The sequence below is a fragment of the Pan paniscus genome, chromosome 5 (genome assembly GCF_029289425.2).
Source record: "Pan paniscus chromosome 5, NHGRI_mPanPan1-v2.0_pri, whole genome shotgun sequence".
Classification (NCBI taxonomy): domain Eukaryota; kingdom Metazoa; phylum Chordata; class Mammalia; order Primates; family Hominidae; genus Pan; species Pan paniscus.
The window spans coordinates 32861969-32887266 of record NC_073254.2 but is presented as its reverse complement, the minus strand read 5'-3'; the positions used below and the strand labels follow the sequence as shown (position 1 = coordinate 32887266).

At 42.6% G+C, this 25298-nt stretch overlaps 2 protein-coding genes across 7 annotated transcripts in view; one reads left to right on the top strand and one right to left on the bottom strand.

Moving 5' to 3' along the window:
* The window catches only part of DEK (DEK proto-oncogene), a 39998-nt gene extending 36318 nt beyond the window's left edge, over nucleotides 1-3680 (top strand). Inside the window, exons 10-11 of the mRNA XM_008976786.4 lie at nucleotides 1623-1691; nucleotides 2132-3680. Coding sequence (XP_008975034.1) covers nucleotides 1623-1691; nucleotides 2132-2143 — 81 coding nt within the window. The 3' untranslated portion in view covers nucleotides 2144-3680. The remainder of the gene's footprint in view (nucleotides 1-1622; nucleotides 1692-2131) is intronic.
* A 331-nt stretch (nucleotides 3681-4011) lies between these two features.
* The window catches only part of KDM1B (lysine demethylase 1B), a 69098-nt gene continuing 47811 nt past the window's right edge, over nucleotides 4012-25298 (bottom strand). For 3 of the 6 annotated variants that reach the window (XM_034961517.3, XM_055113207.2, XM_063604761.1), the window contains 8 exons: nucleotides 22184-22311; nucleotides 20320-20451; nucleotides 19646-19720; nucleotides 15266-15382; nucleotides 14088-14213; nucleotides 12728-12850; nucleotides 9973-10125; nucleotides 4012-5956 (listed from right to left, as the gene is read on the bottom strand). In XM_034961517.3, coding sequence (XP_034817408.2) covers nucleotides 5873-5956; nucleotides 9973-10125; nucleotides 12728-12850; nucleotides 14088-14213; nucleotides 15266-15382; nucleotides 19646-19720; nucleotides 20320-20451; nucleotides 22184-22311 — 938 coding nt within the window. In that variant the 3' untranslated portion in view covers nucleotides 4012-5872. Of the gene's footprint in view, nucleotides 5957-9972; nucleotides 10126-12727; nucleotides 12851-14087; nucleotides 14214-15265; nucleotides 15383-19645; nucleotides 19724-20319; nucleotides 20452-22183; nucleotides 22312-25298 lie in introns of all 6 variants that reach the window. The other 3 variants (XM_034961516.3, XM_055113206.2, XM_034961519.3) reach the window with 1 other exon arrangement.

Sequence of the window (25298 nt, the reverse complement as noted above, 5' to 3'; positions counted from 1 at the left end):
GCTGGATAATAACAAGGGTTGGAGAAGAAAGAAGCTTTCCCTAAAAGACACTTGGCAGATGACTTGCCAACATAAAGAACTTAGTTCTGTTATCTAAGATCTATCTGGATGTTTTCTTTACCCATGTTTGTTGGGGTTTTTTGTTTTTGAGACAGGGTCTTGCTCTGTTCAAGGGGTGGGTTGCCCCTCCACACCTGTGGGTGTTTCTTGTTAGGTGAAACGAGAGACTTGGAAAAGAAAAAGACACAAAGTATAGAGAAAGAAATAAGGGGACTCAGGGGACCAGCGTTCAGTATACGGAGGATCCGGCCGGCTTCTGAGGTCCCTTAGTATTTATTGGTCATTCTTGGGTGTTTCTCGGAGAGGGGGATGTGGCAGGGTCATAGGATAATAGTGGAGACAAGGTCAGCAGATAAACATGTGAACAAAGGTCTCTGCATCATAGACAAGGTAAAGAATTAAGTGCTGTGCTTTAGATATGTATACACATAAACATCTCAATGCCTTACAGTATTGCTGCCCGCATGTCCCACCTCCAGCCCTAAGGCGGTTTTCCCCTATCTCAGTAGATGGAACATACAATCGGGTTTTATACCGAGACATTCCATTGCCCAGGGACAGGCAGGAGACAGATGCCTTCCTCTTGTCTCAACTGCAAAGAGGCGTTCCTTCCTCTTATACTAACCCTCCTCAGCACAGACCCTTTAAGGGTGTCGGGCTGGGGGACGGTCAGGTCTTTCCCTTCTCACGAGGCCATATTTCAGACTGTCACATGGGGAGAAACCTTGGAGAATACCTGGCTTTCCTAGGCAGAGGTCCCTGCAGCCTTCCGTGGTGTTTGTGTCCCTGGGTACTTGAGATTAGGGAGTGGTGATGACTGTTAACGAGCATGCTGCCTTCAAGCATCTGTTTAACAAAGCACATCTTGCACAGCCCTTAATCCATTTCACCCTGAGTTGACACAGCACATGTTTCAGAGAGTAACAGCATCTCAAGGCAGAAGAATTTTTCTTAGTACAGAACAAAATGGAGTCTCCTATGGTCTACTTCTTTCTACACAGACACAGTAACAATCTGATCTCTCTCTCTTTTCCCCACACTCTGTGGTCCAGGCTGGAATGCAGTGCCACCAACACAGCTCACTGCAACCTCAACCTCCTGGGCCCAAGCCATCCTCCTGCTTCAGCCTCCTCAGTAGCTGGGATTACAGGCATGCATGACCATGCCTGGCTACTTTTTAAATTTTTTGTAGACACAAGGTCTCACCAGGTTGCCTGAGGCTGGTTTCGAATTCCTGGGCTCAAGTGATCTTCCCACCTAGGTTTCCCAGAGTGTTGGAATTACAGGCGTGAGCCATCACATCTGGCTTGTTTATGGTTAGTTAATTCATTCCAGACTCTCAGCCTGAAAACACTGAGAATGTTTGCATGCTAGTTTTCCACATCATATACAATATTATTAAAATACTCATTTGGAATAGAATTCCATATGGGTGAACCAGAGTACTGTTGGGATGGTTGTGGCTATTTGCACGTAGCAGATTTCCTGCTTTTATTCAAAGACAATATTACTGGATTTTAAAATCTGCTTTTAACATTATTTTTCCTTTTCACTATACATAGGTCTATGAAAATTATCCTACTTACGATTTAACTGAAAGAAAAGATTTCATAAAAACAACTGTAAAAGAGGTAAATATTTCAATCTTTCAAGTTTGACTTTAGAAATATAAGACAAAAATTACATAAAATACTCCATATTTTTCAAAATATTCATGTCACTAAATATCACATTTGATCCTCACATTTCTTCATAATAGGGAAATTTATTTCTTCTCATTCCCACTTTAAAGCTTAAAATTAAAGTTTGAACAGTTAGTGATAAGACTTGAACTCAGATTATGATGTGGCCTCATGGTGTACCTGGGTAGCTGGGCATCTCAACGTTGCTCTCACAAATACTTGAGGAAGTTCCTGTCTACGAGGCAAAGGTGAGGGGAAGATCAGCAGGTAGCTATAATTCTGTATTGATCTCAACTGATTTTTGAAGGACAAAATAGTAAAATAGATGTGGGAAAAATGGGATAAAGGTTTATGATTTATGGCAAAATAATGTTTCTCTTTCATTACAGCTGATTTCTTGAGATAGAGGACAGAGAAGATGACTCGTTCCCATAGATTTGAAGATCTGATTTATACCATTATACCAGCAAAGAGAATGTATTTCCTTTTCTAAATCCTTGTTAAGCAAAGTTAGTAGAACTTACTGCTGACCTTTTTATCTTGAGTGTTATGTGAATTTGAGTTTGCTGTTTTAAATTGCATTTCTATGCCATTTTTAGTTTAAAATCTTGCATGGCATTAATTGTTCCTTGCTTTTATAGTTGTATTTTGTACATTTTGGATTTCTTTATATAAGGTCATAGATTCTTGAGCTGTTGTGGATTTTAGTGCACTTAATATTAGCTTGCTTAAGGCATACTTTTAATCAAGTAGAACAAAAACTGTTATCACCAGGATTTATACACACAGAGATTGTAGTATTTAGTATATGAAATATTTTGAATACACATCTCTGTCAGTGTGAAAATTCAGCGGCAGTGTGTCCATCATATTAAAAATATACAAGCTACAGTTGTCCAGATGACTGAATTGGAACTTTTCTCCTGCATGTGTATATATGTCAAATTGTCAGCATGACAAAAGTGACAGATGTTATTTTTGTATTTTTAAAAAACAATTGGTTGTATATAAAGTTTTTTTATTTCTTTTGTGCAGATCACTTTTTAAACTCACATAGGTAGGTATCTTTATAGTTGTAGACTATGGAATGTCAGTGTTCAGCCAAACAGTATGATGGAGCAGTGAAAGTCAATTCAGTGATGGGAACACTGAAGGAACAGTTACCCTGCTTTGCCTCGAAAGTGTCATCAATTTGTAATTTTAGTATTAACTCTGTAAAAGTGTCTGTAGGTACGTTTTATATTATATAAGGACAGACCAAAAATCAACCTATCAAAGCTTCAAAAACTTTGGGAAAGGGTGGGATTAAGTACAAGCACATTTGGCTTACAGTAAATGAACTGGTTTTTATTAACTGCTTTTGCCCATATAAAATGCTGATATTTACTGGAAACCTAGCCAGCTTCACGATTATGACTAAAGTACCAGATTATAATGCCAGAATATAATGTGCAGGCAATCGTGGATGTCTCTGACAAAGTGTGTCTCAAAAATAATATACTTTTACATTAAAGAAATTTAATGTTTCTCTGGAGTTGGGGCTCTTGGCTTTCAGAGTTTGGTTAATCAGTGTTGATTCTAGATGATCAACATAATGGACCACTCCTGAATGAGACTAATTTTGTCTTTCAAATTTACTGTCTTAAATCAGTTTATTAAATCTGAATTTTAAAACATGCTGTTTATGACAGAATGACACATTTGTTGCACCAATTAAGTGTTGAAAAATATCTTTGCATCATAGAACAGAAATATATAAAAATATATGTTGAATGTTAACAGGTATTTTCACAGGTTTGTTTCTTGATAGTTACTCAGACACTAGGGAAAGGTAAATACAAGTGAACAAAATAAGCAACTAAATGAGACCTAATAATTGGCCTTCGATTTTAAATATTTGTTCTTATAAACCTTGTCAATAAAAATAAATCTAAATCACTGGTGTTTTAAGTCACTTGCATTTGATATCTTATAGGTGTATATAGCATTTCCTTATGGTGAATAATTCTGAAAAGGGATTTTTAAATTGATTCAGCCCTATAACCTATACAATTTGGAATACTCGTTTGTGGTAATGGACCATTTTCTTGGAGTGACTTCACAAAACTGAATAATTAAGGTTAATTTTATGACCATTTGCTATAAAGAAGGTAAGTAGTCATGCATAGAGTATTTGGAAGTGAGGAAATGGAGTTGTTGTTCTGTATGAAAGTTATTGATGAGTACGCACACTTATTAAATGGATGTATCACCACTACAGTACAGAGTACATGTGAAAGTCTAGTTTTTTATTAGTTTTACACAACCAGCTATTCATGAACTGTAGTTAAAACATTGTAAATCTGTATATTTACTGCTACTCAATTACAAAATCTTCAGATGGCATTGAAAAAACATATCCAAAGTAACTCAAGAAAAAAGTACCATGGCTTCTTAAACAAAAAATCAAATGAAGTATGTCACTTGATAGGAAGTTTAAAACACACATTTACCATACTTTAAAGTAGGTTTTCCCCTACTTGTAGCACAGTTCAAGTGCCTGGAAACTAACATAATAATTTACTGTTAACCATTTCAAACTTATAACATTTTGCATTTATCACTTTAAAACACATGCTGTCTAAACATTTTAATACATGATACTTTAAAGCAGAATACTTGCCAGTCAGTACCAATGAGTCTCAACAAATAACCTAAATATCAGAGTTGTCTTGGGTTAACTTTTGAGATATACAGCTGTTGGCTTGTTTTGGGACCACACTTTGATTGCCGGGGGGGGGGGGGGGCGGGCGGTGGGGGAGGTGTCTTAAATGCCTGGGGTTCACTGCACATTCTTGGTGTGTTAGGTATTTAGTCGTTATAAACTGACCTACTTTTAAATTTTTAAAATACTCAATATTTTGAAGTCTCTTTAAAGTCATAGTCCCTTCTTTAAAGCAAACCAATATAATTATTGTTCAAAAACAAAAGCATATTTCTAACCTGTATACTGAAGTTTCTTGGCAAAATAGGCATCCTGAAGACCCTGCAACCAGTGTTTTATTTTAGAATGAGATATTATTAAACTGTTTTCTGTCATGAGTGTTTTTAAAAAAAAGATAAAAGTAAATACTTGCCATGTTCTTAGGCCTTTAAAATATAGCTTATAAAATGTATACTATTTACCAGGAGAGCTCACATTTTTCTGCAGTTTTCCAGTGGACCTGCCTATGGAATACTGTAAAGAAAAATCTGCAAAAATATTCCTAGCAATTGAATCAGTGCTTTTAAATAAAAGAAGTGGAGAGGGGCTTGGTTAAATTATTCTGACAAGTTTTTTTGCTAGTGGTTGCCAAAATTAAGGATATTTAAAGTGTCCTATCACCCAAATTTGGCTTTAAGAAAAAGCTATATTCTGTGTCTATAGTGTGAAGCCCACGCTATCTGTGCTGCATTCTCAATGATGCAATACCTATCTGGAAACTTTCCTGTTTTGCCAATGGGTGCACAAATCTAAAACATTTTATCACAAAAGATACTTGAATTTAAATTTCTTTTGAACACCCAGTAGGAGGAAATATGTACAATACAAAATACCTAGAAGCTTCATTTTACTGTCAACTGGAGTTTGTGCTGTATCCAAAAAAAATTCTATCTAAATTTTAAGTAAAAGCTCAATATTGGACCTATATAAAAATTAAGGCTCATTGGTAAAGATACTGATAAATTGTCACAGAAGAAAAACATGGCTTTATCTGGTTTTTAAATGATTCCTGCTTGATTGACTTGGTTTCTCAATGTATGAAAATTGATCAGCCATATAAAATGTGAAATCTAAAGGGAACTTCCAGCCATGGAACAATCAAATCCATGGCCTCAACTGAAACTTACATTCTGCTTTATTCTGAAATCCAGACTTTCAGCAGTAGTTGAACCTATGGAAAATGCAATTAAATCTAAGTGCTTATAAGGTTTTTTGAGGTCAGTGCTTTCAGAGTGATGAAATAGGTTTGCATTATCATATCGCCTTAGAAACATTTCAGTTTTACTATGTAGAGACGGTTTTTTCCCCCTCTTATAAAACTGAGGTTTAACATGTGATTCAAATTTCCCCATCTGGGGTACAGAAGAAAGCTGGGTCCACCGAATTCTTAAAATGCTGCAATCTTGCTTGCTTCTCGAACGCCACTCAAATATGCCCCTGTAACAGTTTGTGGGAAATGCCTGTTTGTTGCCTGTAAAACATAATTACATAATTTGAGATCATGCATAAAGAGTTGAGTTGATACCAAAAGGTAAAACAAGGTTAGACTTTATCTGGTCTAACATAAAGATTTGTGCCACTCCTACGTGCTCATATTCACACTCACCCATCGTAACACTGGAACTTTTCTGGTTATCTGGCCATGCATTGTCAAATTCACTCATTGTATGCTATCTTGAAGTACTACGCAGCACTCTTTAAAATACTAAGTATATGTGGTAGGTACTAGAGTTAAGAACAATTAAGACACAGTCCCTCCCATCAGACAAGTAATGTAGCTGGTACAATCAGAGGCGAAACAAGTACAAAAGATGAATGGCAGTTCAGCCAAGCCACAGATGGAGTTTTGCTAGATGGGTAAAAAAATAGGTAGAGAGTTACGTTACTCAAAGGATATACCAGGGACCGTAAGTTCAATAAGAAAAAGACAATGTGAGTGAGGGCTGTTGGATTGGGAGAAGTAAAACGACTCAATAATAGGAGAACCTCACTCAAGGAATGGCTATGGTGGGAACAGAATAAGCAAACCAGGAGGATAGGGGAGGACAGGATAGGAGGAGGCCTGAGTTAGTGATTAAGTAATTATGACAAGGTCTGAGATGTGGCTGTGGAAAGGGGTAGCCGAAGAGGAGCTGAACAGACCACAGAAAATGGAGGATAAGAAATGGAGAGGTGAAGTGAAGTGTAGTCACCTAAACTGATGCCTGGATAGAAGGGAAAACATCCAGGGGCCAAAGGCTTCAGTGAAGGGGGAGTGATTACATCAGCAGGAATATAGTGACTCCTCGGGGGAGAAAGTGGCAGTGAGGGAAGGAAGCCTCAGAAATAGGTTTTTAGAAGAAGGAGCGGTGGCTCACGCATGTAATCCCAACACTTTGGGAGGCAGGCGGATCACCTGAGGTCAGGAGTTCAAGACCTGCCTGACCAACATGATGAAACCCCATCTCTACTAAAAAAAATAAAAAATTAGCCGGGCACAGTGGCACACACCAGCTGAAACAGAATTGCTTGAACCCAGGTGGCGGACGTTGCAGTGAGCCAAGATCGCGCCACTGCACCCCAGCCTGTGCGACACAGCGAGACTCCATCTCAAAAAAAAAAAAGAAAAAGGTGAGGTAATAATTGCATCAAAGCAGCAAAGGAAAGCAAGAAGCCATCTAAGCCATGTTCATGACCCTAAGGCACAGTAGCCTGAAACAGCCGTCTCTCTGAAGCTGCTGACATTTGTTGTCTGGCATGCAGCCTTTATCCCCTTGCCACAGAGTAAGGTCTTCATAGGCCAAGGAGTAATCAAAGTCATCTGGTTTTTAGATGTCATTCTTTTGTTTTGTTTTGAAAAAGAGTCTCACTCTGTCTCCCAGTCTGGAGTGCAGTGGCGTGATCTTGGCTCACTGCAACCTCCGCCTCCCAGGTTCAAGCGATTCTACCTCAGCCTCCTGAGTCGCTGGGATTACAGGCGCCTGCCACCACGCCCAGCTGATTTTTGTATTTTTAGTAGTGACGGGGTTTCACCATGTTGGCCAGGCTGGTCTCAAACTCCTGGCCTCAGGTGATACACCTGTCTCAGCAATGTGCTGGGATTACAGGCGTGAGCCATCGCACCCGGCCAATGTTGTTATTCTGTAAACAAAAACGGTAACTATATTTTAGATGAAACAATGAGACGTGTACTTCTAAACCATATTAAACGAAGTAGGAACACAGGTGAAAGAGTGGTAACAATTCATTTTAAGTTTGGGGTTGGGGGCAGGGGTTTTAACAAAAAGCAAACCAATTCATCCCAGAGAATCCTTAGAAAATCTCAGCCATTGGAAGTATGAGGAACCATGGAGGCAGAGGTTAGCAAGGGGTGAAAACAGGATTGGCTTAAAGACTATAAAGAGCAATTATTAATACATCCCTCACCACATTCCCCACTTGACCGGCTGCAACTCCTCAGAGATGTGACTTAGAGATCAGGGCGAAGCACCAAATAAAATGGGGATGAAGTGAAATGAAGCCTTCATAACTAACAATGAAGCTTCCAGCGCCCACAGTGCCAGGGGCTGAGCTTCCACCACACAGGAAACTAACTGTTCCCAGATAGTGATGTTTGGGAATCCGGCCACTGGTTGATAAGCTTGCTGGAGCTTTCACAAAGCTTTTAAAAAATGCCTTGCTCGAATCTAAGTCAACGGTGATGGATCGGGGATTTGGACATGTAGCAGGCAAAGACTGCAGCACACAAAATAAGAACTCTGAGACTGAGGAAACCAGGGAGGGAGGGAGCATAAAAGCAAAATCATCCAAAGCTTTAAAACCTTAGAAACAAGTTGTAACAAGAGGATGCTACAAAAAAGGAACATTCTGCAAACAAGAAAGTGCTCATAAAGTAAAAGCCAAAAATTTCAAAGTCAATTAGAGAGTTGGACGACTTTAAAATCTCCCCCAAAAGTAGCGTAAGAGATGAATAATAGTAAAGAGGAAACATTAGATGCTCAATTCAAAAGTTCCAAGATATGGAACAGAATCTCTAGAAAGAGAAAAAACTCATCTTTATTTTAGCAGATAAGAAAGTGAAGTAAAAGGATCAGAAATCAGAATAGCAAAACATTTTTCAACAGAAGTAAATCAAGAAAGAGAGGGATCTTAGAAATAAAGGCCCAATGCTGGAGAGTGATTTTAAAAGAGATCCAGGCCAGGCGCGGTGGCTGACACCTGTAATCCCAGCACTTTGGGAGGCTGAGGCAGGCGGATCACGAGGTCAGGAGATGGAGACCATCCTGGCTAACACGGTGAAACCCCGTCTCTACTAAAAATACAAAAAATTAGCCGGGTGTAGTGGCGGGCGCCTGTGGTCCCAGCTATTCGGGAGGCTGAGGCAGGAGAATGGCGTGAACACAGGAGGCGGAGCTTGCAGTGAGCTGAGATCGTGCCACTGCACTCCAGCCTGGGCAACAGAGAGAGACTCCGTCTCAAAAAAATAAATAAAATTTAAAATAAAATAATTAAATTAAATTAAATTAGAGAGACCCAGGAGGACACTCTGCAGTAATCTCAGAGGTCAACCAGTGTGGACCAGAGCAGAGGGAAGAGGACTCAGGAAGGGGACATTTCAAGGACTGGAGCTAGCCGGCCAGCTCAGACAGTGTCAACTGTAAATGAGAGACAAACGCAGGGTATGGGAGACATGGGGAGAGGTACCAAAGGAATTAAGCTAATGACCAAAGGAGCCATTATAATTGCCAAGAAAACAGAAAACTGTGTAAGAAGGTATCAGTGGACACCTTCTTGGCTCAGCAGTAAATAACATTTACACAGCCATGTAAATACCAATACCAATTTAATGAAAAGTGTGAAATAACCATGTTGAGCAAATGGTGCAGAGACTAAATGGGCTAAGTCTTTAACCCAATAGGGAGGCAGTCAATGATGTCTGTCTAATGTTAAATCAGAAGATGACATCATAGGCTGGGCATGGTGGCTCACACCTGTAATCCTAACACTCTGGGAGGCTGAGGTGGGAAGACTGCTTAAGGCCACGGGTTTGAGGCCAGCCTGGGCAACACTGCGGACCCCGTCTCTACAAAAAATAAAAAAAAAAAATTAGCCAGGCTTGGTGGCACATGCCTGCAGTCCCAGCTACTTGGGAAGCTGAGGTGGGAGGGTCACCTGAGCCTGGGAGTTTGAGGCTGCAGTGAGCTAGGACTGTACCACTGCACTCCAGTCTGGGCCACAGAGCGAGACCCTGTCTCAAAAAAACAAAAAAGAAAGAGAGATGGCAATATAAACACTTTTAAAATATGAAGTGAAGTCCAGAAGGAATAGCTGGAAGGTTAAAAACGGCTGCCTCTGGGAGCAAGAGGATGGTGAGAAGGCTTCTGCTGTCTGTGGTCATAAGACTTTTGACAGTATTTGAATTGGTTTTTTAACTCTGGGCAGATATCATTTTAGATGAAAGACAGAAATCAAAATACAAATAATTGGGTTTGGAATCAAGATCCATACCTCACCAGCGAAAAAGACGGTTCCTTGAATGTCTTCAGCAATGATATCGTAGGCCTCCCCACTTCCACCTGTCTTCACAAAACTGTATGCCATCTGGATCCATGGGTCTGTGCTCCACCGAGTGACAAAATACTTTATGGGATCTGGGACCTCCTGTGTCCAATAGAAAGGAATTATGAAGTAGGATCAAGAAGGGATGTAGATGGCAGGGCACAGTGACTCATGCCTGTAGTCCCATCCCAGCACTTTGGGAGGCTAAGGCGGGTGGATCACAAGGTCAGGAGATCGAGACGATCCTGGCTAACACGGTGAAACCCCATCTCTACTAAAAATAGAAAAATTAGCCAGGCATGATGGCAGGCGCCTGTAGTCCCAGCTACTCGGGAGACTGAGTCAGGAGAATGGCGTGAACCCAGGGGGCAGAGCTTGCAGTGAGCCGAGATCGCGCCACTGCACTCCAGCCTGGGCAACAGAGCCAGACTCCGTCTCAAAAAAAAAAAAAGAAGGGAGATAGACATGGTACAACCCAACTCATACATTTTGCCCCCTGTTTAGGACCTGAGTCCATTCCTGTATCATTCTGAAACAGTAGTTCTCAAGATGTTCCTCCTGCTGCCTTTAAATCTACCCAAGCTGGTATTTGTGTCTTATCCTCTCTTTTCCTGCCCCACCCACACACAATTCCCTCACTTCTATACCTCCTCCTTCTGCCCGGGACACACTCTGCCTCTACTGGGGGCTATCACCCATGGCTAAGAGTTCGGGCCTTCCCTTTTCCATCGTGTGGTAGCAGAAAGGAGTCTCTGGCCCAAGAAGAAAAGGGAAGGGTGGAGTCTCAGGATCACAGGTTGGAATTCTCAACAGGGTTCTCCACAAAACAGTGATACAAGGTTATGTTTCACATTCACTCAACTTAAAATACAGCAGTCCCCTCTTCCCCGCCAGGGATATGTTCCATGACCCGCAGGGGATGCCTGAAACCACGGATAGGACCAGTACTATACACACTATGTTTCTTCCTATTCATACCTATGATAAAGTTTCATTTATACATTAGGTACAGAGATTAATGACAATAATAAAATAGAACAATTATAACGCTATACTGAAATAAAAGGTATGTGAACATGGCTCTGATAACAGAGATGACTCCTGAGTGACTAATGGACAGGCAATGTCTACAGCGTGGAGGTACTGGACACGCTCTTCAGAACAGTGCATGACTGAAAACTTATGAATCTATTTCTGGAATTTTCCATCAAATATTTTCAGACCTTGGTTGACCACAGTAACTGAAACCATGAAAGCAAAGCCTCGAGTAAGAGAGAGCGACTGTAATTTGTCAGCTGGCCTCCAACAAGCAACACGATAAACAATATTTCTATAGAAACGGTAAGCTAAGTTCCAAACAACTAATGTAAAAAACCAACTTCTGAACAAAAACCCCAAGCAAGGGATTGCATCACTAGATAGATCCTCTCATATAAAATTAGCAACAAGGCTGGCCATACAGTGGCTCACACCTGTAATCCCAGCACTTTAGGAGGCCGAGGTAGGCGGATCACTTGAGGTCAGGAGTTCAAGACCAGCCAGGCAAACATGGTGAAACCCTGTCTCTACCAAAAATACAAAAATTAGCTGGGTGTGGTGGAGCACGCCCATAATCCCAGCCTACTCGGGAGGCTGAGGCAGGAGAATCGCTTGAACTCGGGAGGTGGAGGTTGCAGTGAGCCAAGATTGTGCCACTGCACTCCAGCCTGGGCGAAAGAGTGAGACTCCGTCTCAAAAATAAATAAATTAAAATGAAATAAAATAAGCAACATATCTGAATGCCCCTTTCTCTTTAACTTACGTAACTTCTGAGTCATTTCACTTCTATTTCTGCTCCTTTATTTCAAAAAGATATAAGCCATGGTCATTTACAAATCTCCAGAGATGGTGAGATTTAGTACACTGGCAAACAAAGTATCCTGAGCTCCGTGGAGAAAAGAGACTATCTGCATGTGTGGGATATTAAAAAAAGCTGGCCAAGGCTCCTCTTAAAAGGAAAGCTGTAGTCAAAGCTTCTAGGGCTTCAGTAAATATAGAATCCACATAGAAAATACCGAGCCTTTTATATCCTTACAAAAAAAAAAAAAAAAAGGGAAGTGTGTATGATGTGAGAAGAAAAAAAGGAAGGAAGACAATTGTGTAAAAAAAGGTACAGGGCACTGTTACAGGCAGAACCGTGTCTCCCTCAAATTCCCATGTGGACACCCTAACCCTCAGTGCCTCAGAATGTGACTGTATTTCGTCGCGTGGTCTCCAACGGGTAATTACTTTAAAGTGAGGTCGCCGGGGTGAGCCTTAATCTAATCTGATTTGTGTCCTCATAAGAAGAGGAGATGAGGACACAGACACACACAGAGGGAAGCCCATGTGAGGACACAGGGAGAAGACAGCCATCTACCAGCCAAACAGAGAGGACCCAGGAGAAACCAACCCTGCCGACACCTCGATCTCAGGCTTCCAGCCTCCAGAACTGTGAGGAACAAGTTTCTGTTGTCTAAGGCAGCCAGTCTGCGGTACTCTGTGATGACAGCCCTCACAGACTAATCTCAGTGCTGAGGTGGGCAGTGGGACTCTGAAAGAAAGAAGACTGTGGCCTCTGCCTTCCTTCCCGTGATTCTCAGTGACGCTGGCTGCTTGGGCTTCACACCTGCTCTGGATAGCAAGCACGGCTTGCCCCTTTCAAGGAGGGCTTCCTCTCTCTCACCTGCTCCTTGAACAGCTCCCGGAGCGTGGCCATGCACTGCTGCAGCACCTGTTTGTCGTCCAGGGTCCTCACGGATGCGACAGCCTCCCCGGCAATCACAGACATCAGCACGCTGTGCTTCTTCTGGAGACATGAAAGGGAAAAGCAGGAGGTCTCTGAGTGCTCAGCTCCCACAGATAAGGGCCTCACTCTTTTTTTTTGTTTTTTGTTTTGTTTTGTTTTGTTTTAAATGAGACAGAGTTTTGCTCTGTCACCCAGGCTGGAGTGCAATGGTGCAATCTTGGCTCACTGCAACCTCTGCCTCCCAGGTTCAAGTGATTCTCCTGCCTCAGCCTCCAGAGTAGCTGGGATTACAGGCGTCTGCCACCATGCCCGGCTAACTTTTGTATTTTTAGTAGAGACAGGGTTTCACCATGTTGGCCAGACTGGTCTCAAACTCCTGACCTCAGGTGATCCACCCACCTCGGCCTCCCAAAGTGCTGGGATTACAGGCGTGAGCCACTGTACCCGGCCAAGAGCCTCACTCTCACAAGTTAAATGTCACTATTTCTGGCTGTCCCTTATCCGCACGTCACTCGCCAGTCCATTTTCCTCGCAAACACTCATTATTCATCCATCCACTCTATTGCTTCCTGCTGGAAAAGAAAAACACTAAGAAATGTAAATAGCAACTTTAAGGTTCCCTTGGCTGTTCACTAATTAAAGCTTGCTTCGGAAGAAGTAGAAAGAGATGGAGAAGGAAAATCTGCAGATAAAACAATGAAAAATAAAAAAAACCTCAAATGGTAAAGAAAATCTGCCCTCGGCTCCTATGTGAAACCTTTTAAGACAAAGTTTCTTGAAACTGAAAGTCAGAAACAGCCATGATTCTTTCGTGTGGCAGTGACATGATGGCAGAGAAAGTGACCACCCCCGTCCAGCTCTGGGTATGCCATTCTCCTCTCTCCTTCCTTCCCTCAGCTCTCACATCTGCTGACACTCACACCCTCCCTCACCAATCATACACCCTTTCCCAGCTCCCTAGAGGCCCCTCAGAGAGGAAGTTTCAAGCACCACTCATTGACTCTGATGTCTCCAACTTCACCTAAGAGGAATTCCCCCATAGCCTGAAATGACAGTTTCCACAAGCATCCAATTCATGTCCCAGGGAGCAACATGAGGACTTTAAGAAGACATGGCAAATACTGGGGCTCCTTTCCTATAGGAAAATGTCCAGTCCAAGTGTCCTCCCAGAATATAAACATAGACCCAGGGTCTCCATGATGTTCGTTAGTTCCTGAGCTTGATAGGTGAGTAATTATCACATCAAGTTCTAAACTTTAAGACGGAAATTCAAACCACAGTTCACGAATGATTTTACCTGGGGATCCATGTCATAGAAAACGGCAAAAAGCCCTCGCTTGCTGGCACTGGGAGGAACGTGACCAAAAAAGTCAGCCCCTTGTACTTTACTGTCCCAAAATCTATACGGAAATTGCAAGGCAATCTGCAAAGTGAGCAGAAGAAAGGTGGTTAGGTGTCTGTCGTCACAAAACCACAGGCAATATCTAAGCAGCAACCTGTAGCTCTACTCTAAAACAAAGACACTGCCCGAAAGAACAACCCCAAATACCGCTCTTTCCATTCTCCTCACCTCCTTTTTTCCCCTTGTGAACTCCTTGGTTGTTTTTTGTTTTGTTTTGTTTTTTGGGGTTTTTTTTTTTTTTTGAGACGGAGTTTCACTCTTGTTGCCCAGCTGGGAGTGCAATAGAGCGATCTTGGCTCACTGCAGCCTCCACTTTCTGGTTTCGAGTGATTCTCCTGCCTCAGCATCCCAAGTAGCTGGGATTACAGGTGCACACCACCACGCCCAGCGAATTTTGTATTTTTAGTAGAGATGAGGTTTCACCATGTTGGTCAGGCTGGTCTTGAACTCCTGACCTCAGGTAATCCGTCCTCCTCAGCCTTCCAAAGTGCTGGGATTACAGGCATGAGCCACTGTGCCCAGCCCAGCTCCTTGCTTTTGATGCCACTCAGTTCCATTCCCATGGATAATGGAACCCACTGGCAACCTAGAAGCTAGTCTGAAGATGCCCAGCATTCCTAAGACTCACTTCTGGGCGTATGTCCCTAAGTTAAACTCTCACTACTCATAGGTCTGTCAGAATGGGCTGCAGCACTGGCCCATTCTGCTACAGGAGATATTAAAGGCAGGAGAAATAAACCTCTGTCCTCGCTGGGGCCAATGAGTGGAAAGCAGACAAGAAAGAAAGCAGAAGGGGGAAAAAAAGGGATAAAAGAATTGCTTATACCAAATTCAAATTGTGAATAACAAGATTCTTTCTCCTAAAGTCAAAACTCACAGACCTCAGCCAGCTCTCCTCCTTTCGTTTTGATAATATTCTTCTGTGTTCTTCACGAACAATTACTCAAATGAAAAGGAAATCCTTGAGTTTTATTTGTATTCAGATAGTACTCACTACTTCTCCATATCAGAAGTTAACATCTATCATCTGACATTAATCTCTTTCTTGCTGAGGATGAAGTCATTTAAGTCACCTTTTCAATGATGCCTGCGCCTAAGCTGTTGATAGCCTTCATCTTCTTCTCTGACAACGGTGGATTAAACTGAATGGCACCTTTCTGTAGTAAAGCCAGTGGTACAGTGACTAATACCTGTGGAAAATAATTAACAGTTAACAAACAAACAGCAACAGAACCTCACACTACCACTACACTGGTATCAACAACCCATGCTGTTATACTGGCAAGAACAAGGGCTGCCATGTGCAACTGTGCAGGTTGCTCACTGCACAAGGGTGCCAATGCCTGGCTAAGCAGAAGTGGCAACCACAGGGACGAGTGGGCAAAAAACGTCCTGATGGTGAATAATCATCTTAGATAAGAAGAGTCGGCAGAGGCCAGGTGCGGTGGCTCATGCCTGTAATCCCAGCACTTTGAGAGGCCAAGGCGGGCGGATCACCTGAGGTCAGGAGTTCAAGACCAGCCTGGCCAACATGGTGAAACCCTGTCTCTACAAAAATACAAAAATTAGCCAGGTGTGGTGGCAGGTGCCTGTAGTGCCAGATACTTGGGAAGCTGAGGCAGGAGAATCTCTTGAACCTGGAAGGTGGAGTTTGCAGTGAGCCGAGATCACGCCACTACACTCCAGCCTGGGCGACAAGAGAGAGACTGTCTCAAAAAAAAAAAAAAAAAAAAAAAACCCCGAAAAGCAGTACTTGAGGAGGAAAGAGCCCTAACTATGGAGTCAGGAGAACTTTATGCATCATTCCTGATACATTCTACTGTGTGGCCAAGCCTGCCACTCATCTCTGCCATACATCTATAAAATGAAGGTAGTATCTGCCCCACTAACCTCTGCGAATCAGGGTGATGCTTTAAAACTAAAATTTACAAGATACATCAATATGCTTCATAAGTAGTGAAACACATCACAAACATTAGGAATTGGACATTTCTGGCTCCAGACCCCATTATCGTTGCTACAATCAGGACGCCATTACTACTACTGCCAGCTCCAGAATCATGCCACATACAGAACCACGTGCACCAGCAACATGGATGCCTTACGGCCTCCTTCTTGACTTGTGGTTACTGACTAAACCCTGCAACTTTCACGAACCCTGCTGCAGAAGAACCAAACACCTCCACCATTGTGTGCTCTCAACAGAGGCAGCAGAAGGGAAGCGAAAGTCAACCTACACCTTCTACATCTCATGCAAGTGCATCAGATTGGCTGGGCTGGATGGATGTTTAGAAACCTGCTGTAGGGAGTTGGGGAAGAGTGTGTGTATTTGCTTTCTAATATCTGCAGTACAGGATGACACCCTAGGATCAGAGTGGAATGGAGTTGAAGACCAAGCACCCAATCTACCTGAGGCTTCAAAGATTTTGTATATTTGGCTTAACTCTCAATTCTAGGATCACAGGAAGTTCAGAGTTCTCTGATTTTGTCACTATTTTCTGCCACATGAAAATATTTTTATAAAGTATAAAATATGTTCTCTATCATCAAGAAGTTTATAATCTATTTATAGATAATTACCATGCAACCAAAAAAAAAAATGAGGCAAACCACAACAAAAAACCAATTACTATCCAATTAAATTGCAAGAAAATAAATAAAATCTAGATTTTTTTCCCTTTTAAAGAGACAGGGTCTTGCTCTGTTGCCCCGGCTGGAGTGCAGTGGCATGATCACAGCTCACAGCAGCCTCAAACTCCTGTGCTCAAGTGATCCTCTTGCCTCAGCTTCTTGTAGTAGCTGGGACCGTGGGTGTGCAGCACGATGCCCAGATAATTTTTTTATGTTTGGTAGAGACGGGGTCTCACCATGTTGCCCAGGCTGGTCTCAAACTCCTGGCCTCAAGCCATCTTCTCGCCTCAGCCTCCCGAAGTGCTGTGATTACAGGCGTGAGCCACCCATGCCCACAAATCTAGATGTTTTCTTAATGACAAAATAGCACTGAAAAGCATAAGAACTTGAGTAGCCCAGGTGCAGTGGCTCACACCTATAATCCCAGCATTTTGGGAGGCTGAGGCGAGAGGATTGCTTAAGACCACGAGTTCAAGACCAGCCTGGACAACATAGGGAAACACTGTCTCTACAAAAAAAAATTTTTTAATTAGTTGAGTGTGGTGGCATGTGCTTGTGGTCCCAGTTACACAGGAGGCTGAGGTGGGAGCACTGCTCAAGCCCAGGAGTTCGAGGCTGCTGTGAGCTACAAGCTGCACCACTGCACTCCAGCTTGGGCAACAGAATAAGACCCTGTAAAACAAAAAAAAAAAAAAAAAAGAAAAGAAAGAGAAAAAAAAGAAAGAAAAGCCTTGGGTAAACAAATAGGCAAATGATATAAACACATCCTAGTAAGTAATAAAAGCGAGATGTCAATGGAAGCAGCCTAGACCGAGTTAGTCTGCTGGAGGTTCATCGGTCTATCACGTTGGGTTGAAAATTATTCTCTTACAAGTTTGGGGAAACTTCCAATGCAAACTGTGGTGCGTGCTAGCTACAATAAAAATATTTGTTTTAAACATTTCAAAGTGCAGCCTGAAGCTGTGCCCTAATTTCTCCAGAAGGCTGGAATACAAACACAGAAACGCACAAGTACTGGCCAGGGTCAGGCAGAGAGTAACAAAGCAGGGGAGTTATAACCAGCTTGCTGTCCTGGACACCAAGAAGTGGAGCTACAGAACAGCAGAGGCTGAACTGTCGGGTGACTTGCAATTTTAAAAGGTAGTATTTTTAAACACTGTTTACCACCAGGCAAAACCTATTAAGAGCTTACAGAAAAGGTCACTGCAGACAAGGTTCTCAACCACGGCTGCACACTGGAATCACTTGAGAAGCTTTAAAAACATGACTAGCCAGGCATGATGGTGCATGCCTGTAATCCCAGCTACTCGAGGGAGGCTCAGGTGAGAGGATCCCTTGAACCCAGTTGCTCGAGGCTACAGTGAGCTATGACTGTGCCACTGCACTCCAGCCTGGGCGACAGACTGAGACCCTGTCTCTGAAAAAAACAAACAAAAAAGCGAGGCCAATTCAACAAGAATGCATCAGGGTGGGGCTTTCCAACCTTTCTTTGTAAGCACCTCCCAGGTGATTCCGACGTGCAGCCCAGGGATTGCTGCCCAAAATCTCCTAGTTGGTTAATGGCAGGAATAATATTAGGACCCCCTACCCCGACTAACTCATTCCCTAGACCTGTCTTTCCCATGTGACATGCAGTCCTTTATTTCTGTATGAAAATCAAGGACTATAAGTTTTAGATACCTGAAGTGTAGGAAGCATAGCTAGTCTAGGAACTAGTGATAGTTCATCAATTATATTTTTTCATAGTCACTTAAGATATAACTAAACTTAAATTTTCAAGGTTTACTAAATCCCCTCTACCCCAAGGAGGCACCTTTATTCTCCAATACTATAAATCTCAGTGTGATTTCAGGTATTTGATTCAGCAGTACCTTGTACTGTTCACCTACTAAAGCTGTTTACAAAAAATTTAAGCCATATGAAAGTACTTCTGATAGTTTCAAGATTTCAAGATGAAAACAGAACTTTCCTGATCTGAAGAAGGATTCCGTGGTTTAAAAAAATGTGGAGAGCACAGAATAAAAGTAAAATAGATTTCTTTAATGCAGGACTTCTCAGAGCCTTTAATATACTTCTATTTGGGTGGAGCACAGTGGCTCACGCCTGTAACCCCAGCACTTTGGGAGGCCGAGGCTGGCCAGGAGATCGAGACCATCCTGGCTAACAGGGTGAAACCCCATCTCTACTAAAAAATATAAAAAAAAAAAAAAAAATTAGCCAGGCGTGATGGCGGGTGCCTGTAGTCCCAGCTACTTGGGAGGTTGAGGCAGGAGAATGGCATGAACCCGGGAGGCGGAGCTTGCAATGAGCCGAGTTTGCGCCACTGCACTCCAGCCTGGGTGACAGCACGAGACTCCATCTCAAAAAAAAAAAAAAAAAAATATATATATATATATATATATATATATATACACACACACACACACATACACATACTTCTATTTAACCCTATACAACTCCTATTTAATCCTAAAAGTAGAGTATCGTATACAATACTTCCCAAACTTACTTGGCCTTGCCTAACTTATTTGGCCAAGGAATTTTTTTTCTTGTTCAACTCTCAGGACTAATGTGCCCTAGAACTCACCTCAAGGAACACAATTCAGAATTCCATCTGCCAGGAGTCTATACAGTGTTAGAGCAATGAAATCAGCTTTGCATATCTACATACAATTAAGTGGAGATACATAACTTACCAGAAATCCAACAAGGGTCCAGGCAGATTCCCAAAGGCAAACTCCTTGATAGGAAAGATTTGTCCTTCCCTCCAAGCCCCTGGCAGCAAAGGTTTCTACCCACCCTTGTACTGCCCTAGCTCTTACCTTTTGTGCAGAATACCCTGTGCCATCTGTAGTGGTAACCTGCACTTCATCTCCAGAATAATCAATACACTGCACCTGCTCAAAAAGCAATTATGAAAAAAAGTGAGGGATGGAACCACGTGATCCAGGATCCTTTCCGATTCTCATATTACATGAATTTACATCTCCAAGGCTAAGGGGAATCTTTTCCTGGCATTCAGAGATCTAAACAATTGTTATAGCTGAACTGAGGGAGTTAGAATTTATACTGTGTCAGAATATACAAAATAAACATTGTGTCGGAATATAGAAAATAGTTATAATATGGTGTGAAGGGAAATACAGTTAAGTAATCACCCCCATGATTACAACACACAATACAAATGCACTGAGACAAAGATTTGAAGGGAAAATTTTAAAGTGAAAATAACTGCACTGGGTTAGGAAAGTTGCGAAGCAATTTGAATACCTTCTTCTTAATAGAAATGCACTGGGGCCACTACGGTTTCCAAGCAGCAGCAGCTGCCTCACTGACATGGATAATGCTACACAGGCTACGAATGAGCCACAAAAGTACTTCTAGACCCTGGCTAAACACCAAAGCCAGCCCCATTCTCCTGTGTGAGCCGCATGCCCAGAACTTCACATGCTCCCCAAACAAGGCGAGCCAGAGCCTCCCAGCAGTTGATACTCACTGGAGATTTGAGTTGAATGTCAAGCCCTTCTGCCAGTTTTTCAATTATCACCGAGTACCCGGGAGTTAGCAGAGTGTGGTCACCAGCAAACTGGGCAAAGAATTCATTGTGGTCCCACGAGCGAGCAGATACCTGGGAAACAAGAGAGGTTGGGGACACAGCAGTGTAAATCCTTGTGCCTGTGCCTGAGAGCCAATATGAGGAGCTCCAGGTGGGAACAGCCACCAAGGCAGGAGGGCAGGGGACAGGCAGACCAGCCCAGGCAGAGACCACCATTGGGGGAGGAAATCTCGATAATTTTATTTGAGGAAAGTTTATTTGAGAACAAAAGGTCCATATGACTTGGACATGGGTACCACTCCTTGATAAAAATAGAAGCTGATTTTCTATATTGACAACTCTGGCAAAGTAGAATTCTATGAGGGTAAAACTGTATTTGATCAACATATATAAATATGCTATCTGTTCTCAACATGGAAGCTCTACAGAATAGAAACCCTGCACGATTTTGGAAAATAGCATGATTCCAATCACAATGCAGAACCAAGTGGAAATGGAGAGGTCCCAAAGGGGCCTCTGAAATCATCCGTGGAGTTCTATTCAAAATACAGAATACTGGGGTATTAAGTTCACAGTTGGTTAAATGAGTTAGGCAAGCTTAAATTTACTTTAACAAGGTAAACAGACCAGACTTGCAAGGATACTCTATTTTGGCTTCTCGAGAGCAGTGTTTCCGACTCCACGGTTCCACAGAAATGACCCAAGGCCCTCTGCAGAGGGCAGGGAAAGGACGGTAAAGAGACAAGTCCTGGTGCAGTGGCTCATGCCTGTAATTCCAGCATTTTGGGAGGCTGAGGCAGGAGGATCACTTGAGACCAGGAGTTCAAGGCCAGACTAGGCAACATGGCAAGACCCCATCTCTACAAAAAATTAGAAAAACATAAGAGACCCTGCTCTGATTCAGCCCAATAGCCCTCCTTCCTTTGGAGTGATTGATTTCTTTTTTCTCCCCCTAGACCTGGTCTCACTCTATCGCCCAGGCAGCAGTGTGGTAGCACCATCACAGCTAACTGCAGCTTTGAACTCGTGGGATCAAGCAATCCTCCCACCTCAGCCTCCCACTTAGCTGGGACTACAGGCACATGCCACTAAGCCCAGCTAATTTTTTGTATGTTTTGTAGAGACAGGATTTTGCCATGTTGCCCAGGATGGTCTTGAACTCCTGGGCTCAAACAATCCGCCTGTCTTGGCCTCTCAAAGTGCTGGGATTACAGAAGGGAGCCACTGCACCCAGCCTCTTCCTTTGTTTTTACGTATTGAGCTTCTTTCACAAGCATTATCTGAAGAAGAGTTTCTCTTGCTTAAAAAAAAAAAAAAAGTTTAAAAAACAACCAAAACCACTGTGGGGTTAATATGCTCAGAAGTCATGGTTTTCAAACTTTTAAGCAGAATCATTCTTTCCTGTTTATCCAAACCAGCTCAAATTCAATATTTAGACACACAAAACACACACACACATACACAAAAACAAGTATTTTATTTTATTTTATTTTTGAGACTCCAGGCTGGAGTGCAGTGGCGCGATCCCAGCTCACTACGACTTCCGCCTCCCAGGTTCAAGTGATTCCCCTGCCTCAGCCTCCCGAGTAGCTGGGACTACAGGTATGCGCCACCAGGCCTGGCTAATTTTTTGTATTTTAGTAGAGACGGGGTTTCACCATGTTGGCCAGGATGGTCTCGATCTCCTGACCTCATGATCTGCCCACCTTGGCCTCCCAAAGTGCTGGGATTACAGGCGTGAGCCACTGTGCCCGGCCTAAACCAAGTATTTTCAAAGCACACCTTTCACAAAACCCAAGCGCACCTGGTGAAGGTTGCTGCCACAGGCGTACTCCAGGTTACTGAGATGGAACTGAAGCACCTGTCCCTCCAGCTCACTGAATTGGATACCAGATTCCTTAATAAATGCCTTGTAGATTTCTTCTATCTTTTCTGTAATGGGAATGGATCAAAGCAGAAAAAAATAGCTTTAACAAGATTCTCCAATTCTTTCTCCTTTGCTTTCAACCTCTGTCACCCAGCAACACCCAAAACTTCCAAAGTCTTTTCCCAAGTAAAGTCAGAGCGGAAAAGATCTCTTGATAAGGTCCATTTCTCTCAGGAAGAGAAAGTTTATCTTTTTTTTTAATTTTATTATTATTATACTTTAAGTTTTAGGGTACATGTGCACAACCGGAAACAAAGCTATGTAAGTTCTGTATCTTCAGAAACGTCTCAATTTCGCTTCGTTGAGAAGTGGTTTCCTCTTTTGCTCAAGATACAGAAAAACTGTCCCCACACATAGATGTACATGCACACACACAGAAGTTACCATTCTCTTTCTGGTCCTGCTGCCATCACCTTAAAGTCAATGCTTACAACATCTCACCTCAACTAAGAGACCTGTAACCTATTGGCTACAGTCTGTCCCAAACAAGAATATTCCATTATGGGCTTGTATCTTGTCAGCACTCTGCCTCCATATCTACAATTACTGGTTGCCTATGTAATAAATTCCCCAACCACAGCCAGGCAAAGCTAGCACATTTTAATCTTTCCAAAGGCAGCAGCTACGATCTGCCCACTCGCAGGCTCTGCTGTAATGCTTTGAATCTTTTTCCTGGTAAATTCCTACCCTGCAGGGTCTGCGACCTCCCACTCTCCCTCACAGGAATGCCTTCTCCCACTCAATCCCATCCATTCTTTATAGTCGGGCATCACCGGGCCGTGGCAAGCCCCCAGAATTTCTCCCTGTCATCAACTCCAGCCCTTACTTATCTGTCCCACTCAACCGGACCTTGTAACTATATGGACACAGCCCTGTGATACCATTTTTGTCTTACATTCCTTTATAGCAGGGCTAGAAGAGGGTTCTGGCTTGATGTCTGACTAATTCTAAGCATCTCAGTACAGGTTACTTCTTTACAACTGTTCCAGTGATGACAACCATCCAAAACATGTATCACAGACTCCACGTTTCTTTTTCTGGTGGTGTTTTCTTTTTCTTTTCTTTTTTTTCCTGAGATAGGGTCTCACTGTGTCACCCAGGCTAGAGTGCTTTGGTGCCATTCCGACTCACTGCAGCCTCAACTTCCGGGGCTCCACCAATCGGCCTCCCAAGTAGCTGGGACTACAGGCACCCGCCTCTATGCCCAGCTAATTTTTGAATTTTTAGTAGAGATGGGTTTCACCATGTTGCCCAGGCTGGTCTCAAACTCCTGAGCTCAAGAAATCTACCCACCTCAGCCTCCCGAAGTGCTGGGATTACAGGTGTAATCCCAAGTTTAACAGAGTGTCACACACTTCTCTGACTAGAAGCAGAACTGAGTATCAGTTACTTCAAATATTTTTTTTTTAGAACAGCTCAAGGCTTTCATCAAAATGTTCAGTTCTTGCACTAGATTGTAACATGCGGATGCCCAAGAGGCCTCCAGATTTGTGCCTGGCTTTGTTGCTCCTAGACCCCTGGGCTTTGTGCCACTTTCTGTGACTTTTGTAGAAGTCCCATCCCCGCTTCCTGCTGTGCAGTTTCTACATTCCTGTTGGTTTTGTGGAGGCGGCGGGGAGAAAAACCAAGATTGCTAAGATAGTATATAAACAGACTGAGAGAGGCCTCAATGTGATTTTTTTTTTTTTTTGGAGACGGAGTTTCGCTTGTCATCAAGACTGAAGTGCAATGGCCTGATCTTGTCTCACTGCAACCTCTGCCTCCCAGGTTCAAGTGATTCTTCTGCCTCAGCATCCCAAATACCTGGGATTACAGGCATGCACCACCATGCTCGACTAATTTTTGTATTATTAGTAGAGACAGGGTTTCACTATGTTAGCCAGGCTGGTCTCGAACTCCTGAACTCAGGTGATCCACCCGCCTTGGCCTCCCAAAGTGCTGAGATTACAGGCGTTAGCCACCGCGCCCAGCACAGTGTGATTTTTATGTAAATAATATTTAAAACAGCTTTAGTGCACATGCTTTCTGAAATGAAATCTAGTCCCTTAGTATTTAGATTCTAGTTTCCCCAGCTTTGTGCTGGTAAGATGAGATCTCAGACAGCTAAGATACCAACAGGCAGGATATAACTATAGCCTTACACAGAGATGTGTGCACTATTATCAAAGCTTTTAAACAAGCTATTGATAAGATGAAATACCCACTTACACATTAAGAATTGCTGAGCCTACCTTAACAACTTGGGTTTTTTATTTGTTTTGTTTGTGAGACAGTGTCTCACTATGTCACCCAAGCTGAGGTGCAGTGGCGAGATCACAGCTCACCACAGTCTCTAACTCCTGGACTTAAGTGATCCTCTCACCTCCTGAGTAGCTGGGACTACAGGCACGCACCATCATGCCTGGCCTACAGCTTGTTCTAGGTAAGGGTAAGGCAAAGCATTATCATTAAACATTTTTATATGGTGACTCTGAAAGACATGTAATGAAAACTCCAGCCAGTGACTGCAACACAGGTACAAAACACTAACCAAGTCCTGAGAATATCCTGCACGTCAGCCTAATAACTGTTCTCAACTCCAGGAAATTTAACAACTTACGAATTAGTCTGGACACTACAACATTTGATTAAATGATCCCTGTTGACGGGAGTATATTTCTGAAAATGTTCTCTTATAGTATATCAGTCAAAACTTACTAAGGACGATTACAGCATAGGTCTCCTAGAGGTGGTGGGTTGCCACAGTAGAGGGGAAGGGAAAAGAGAAAAAGAAGAGATACATAGTCCCTGCTACTAAGAAGTTTACCCCAAACAGAGATGAACTGTATATCAGCCTGAAGAATTGAGAGCTCTTGCAAAGAAACATACAGTTGAAGCAAATTAACACCTTGCAAACTGAGTTCCAATGTTCACACTACAAGAAACTCCAACATGCCTCCAAGAACTACAAGTGAATACATTCAGGTCACAAAATTGTAGGCCAAATAAATAT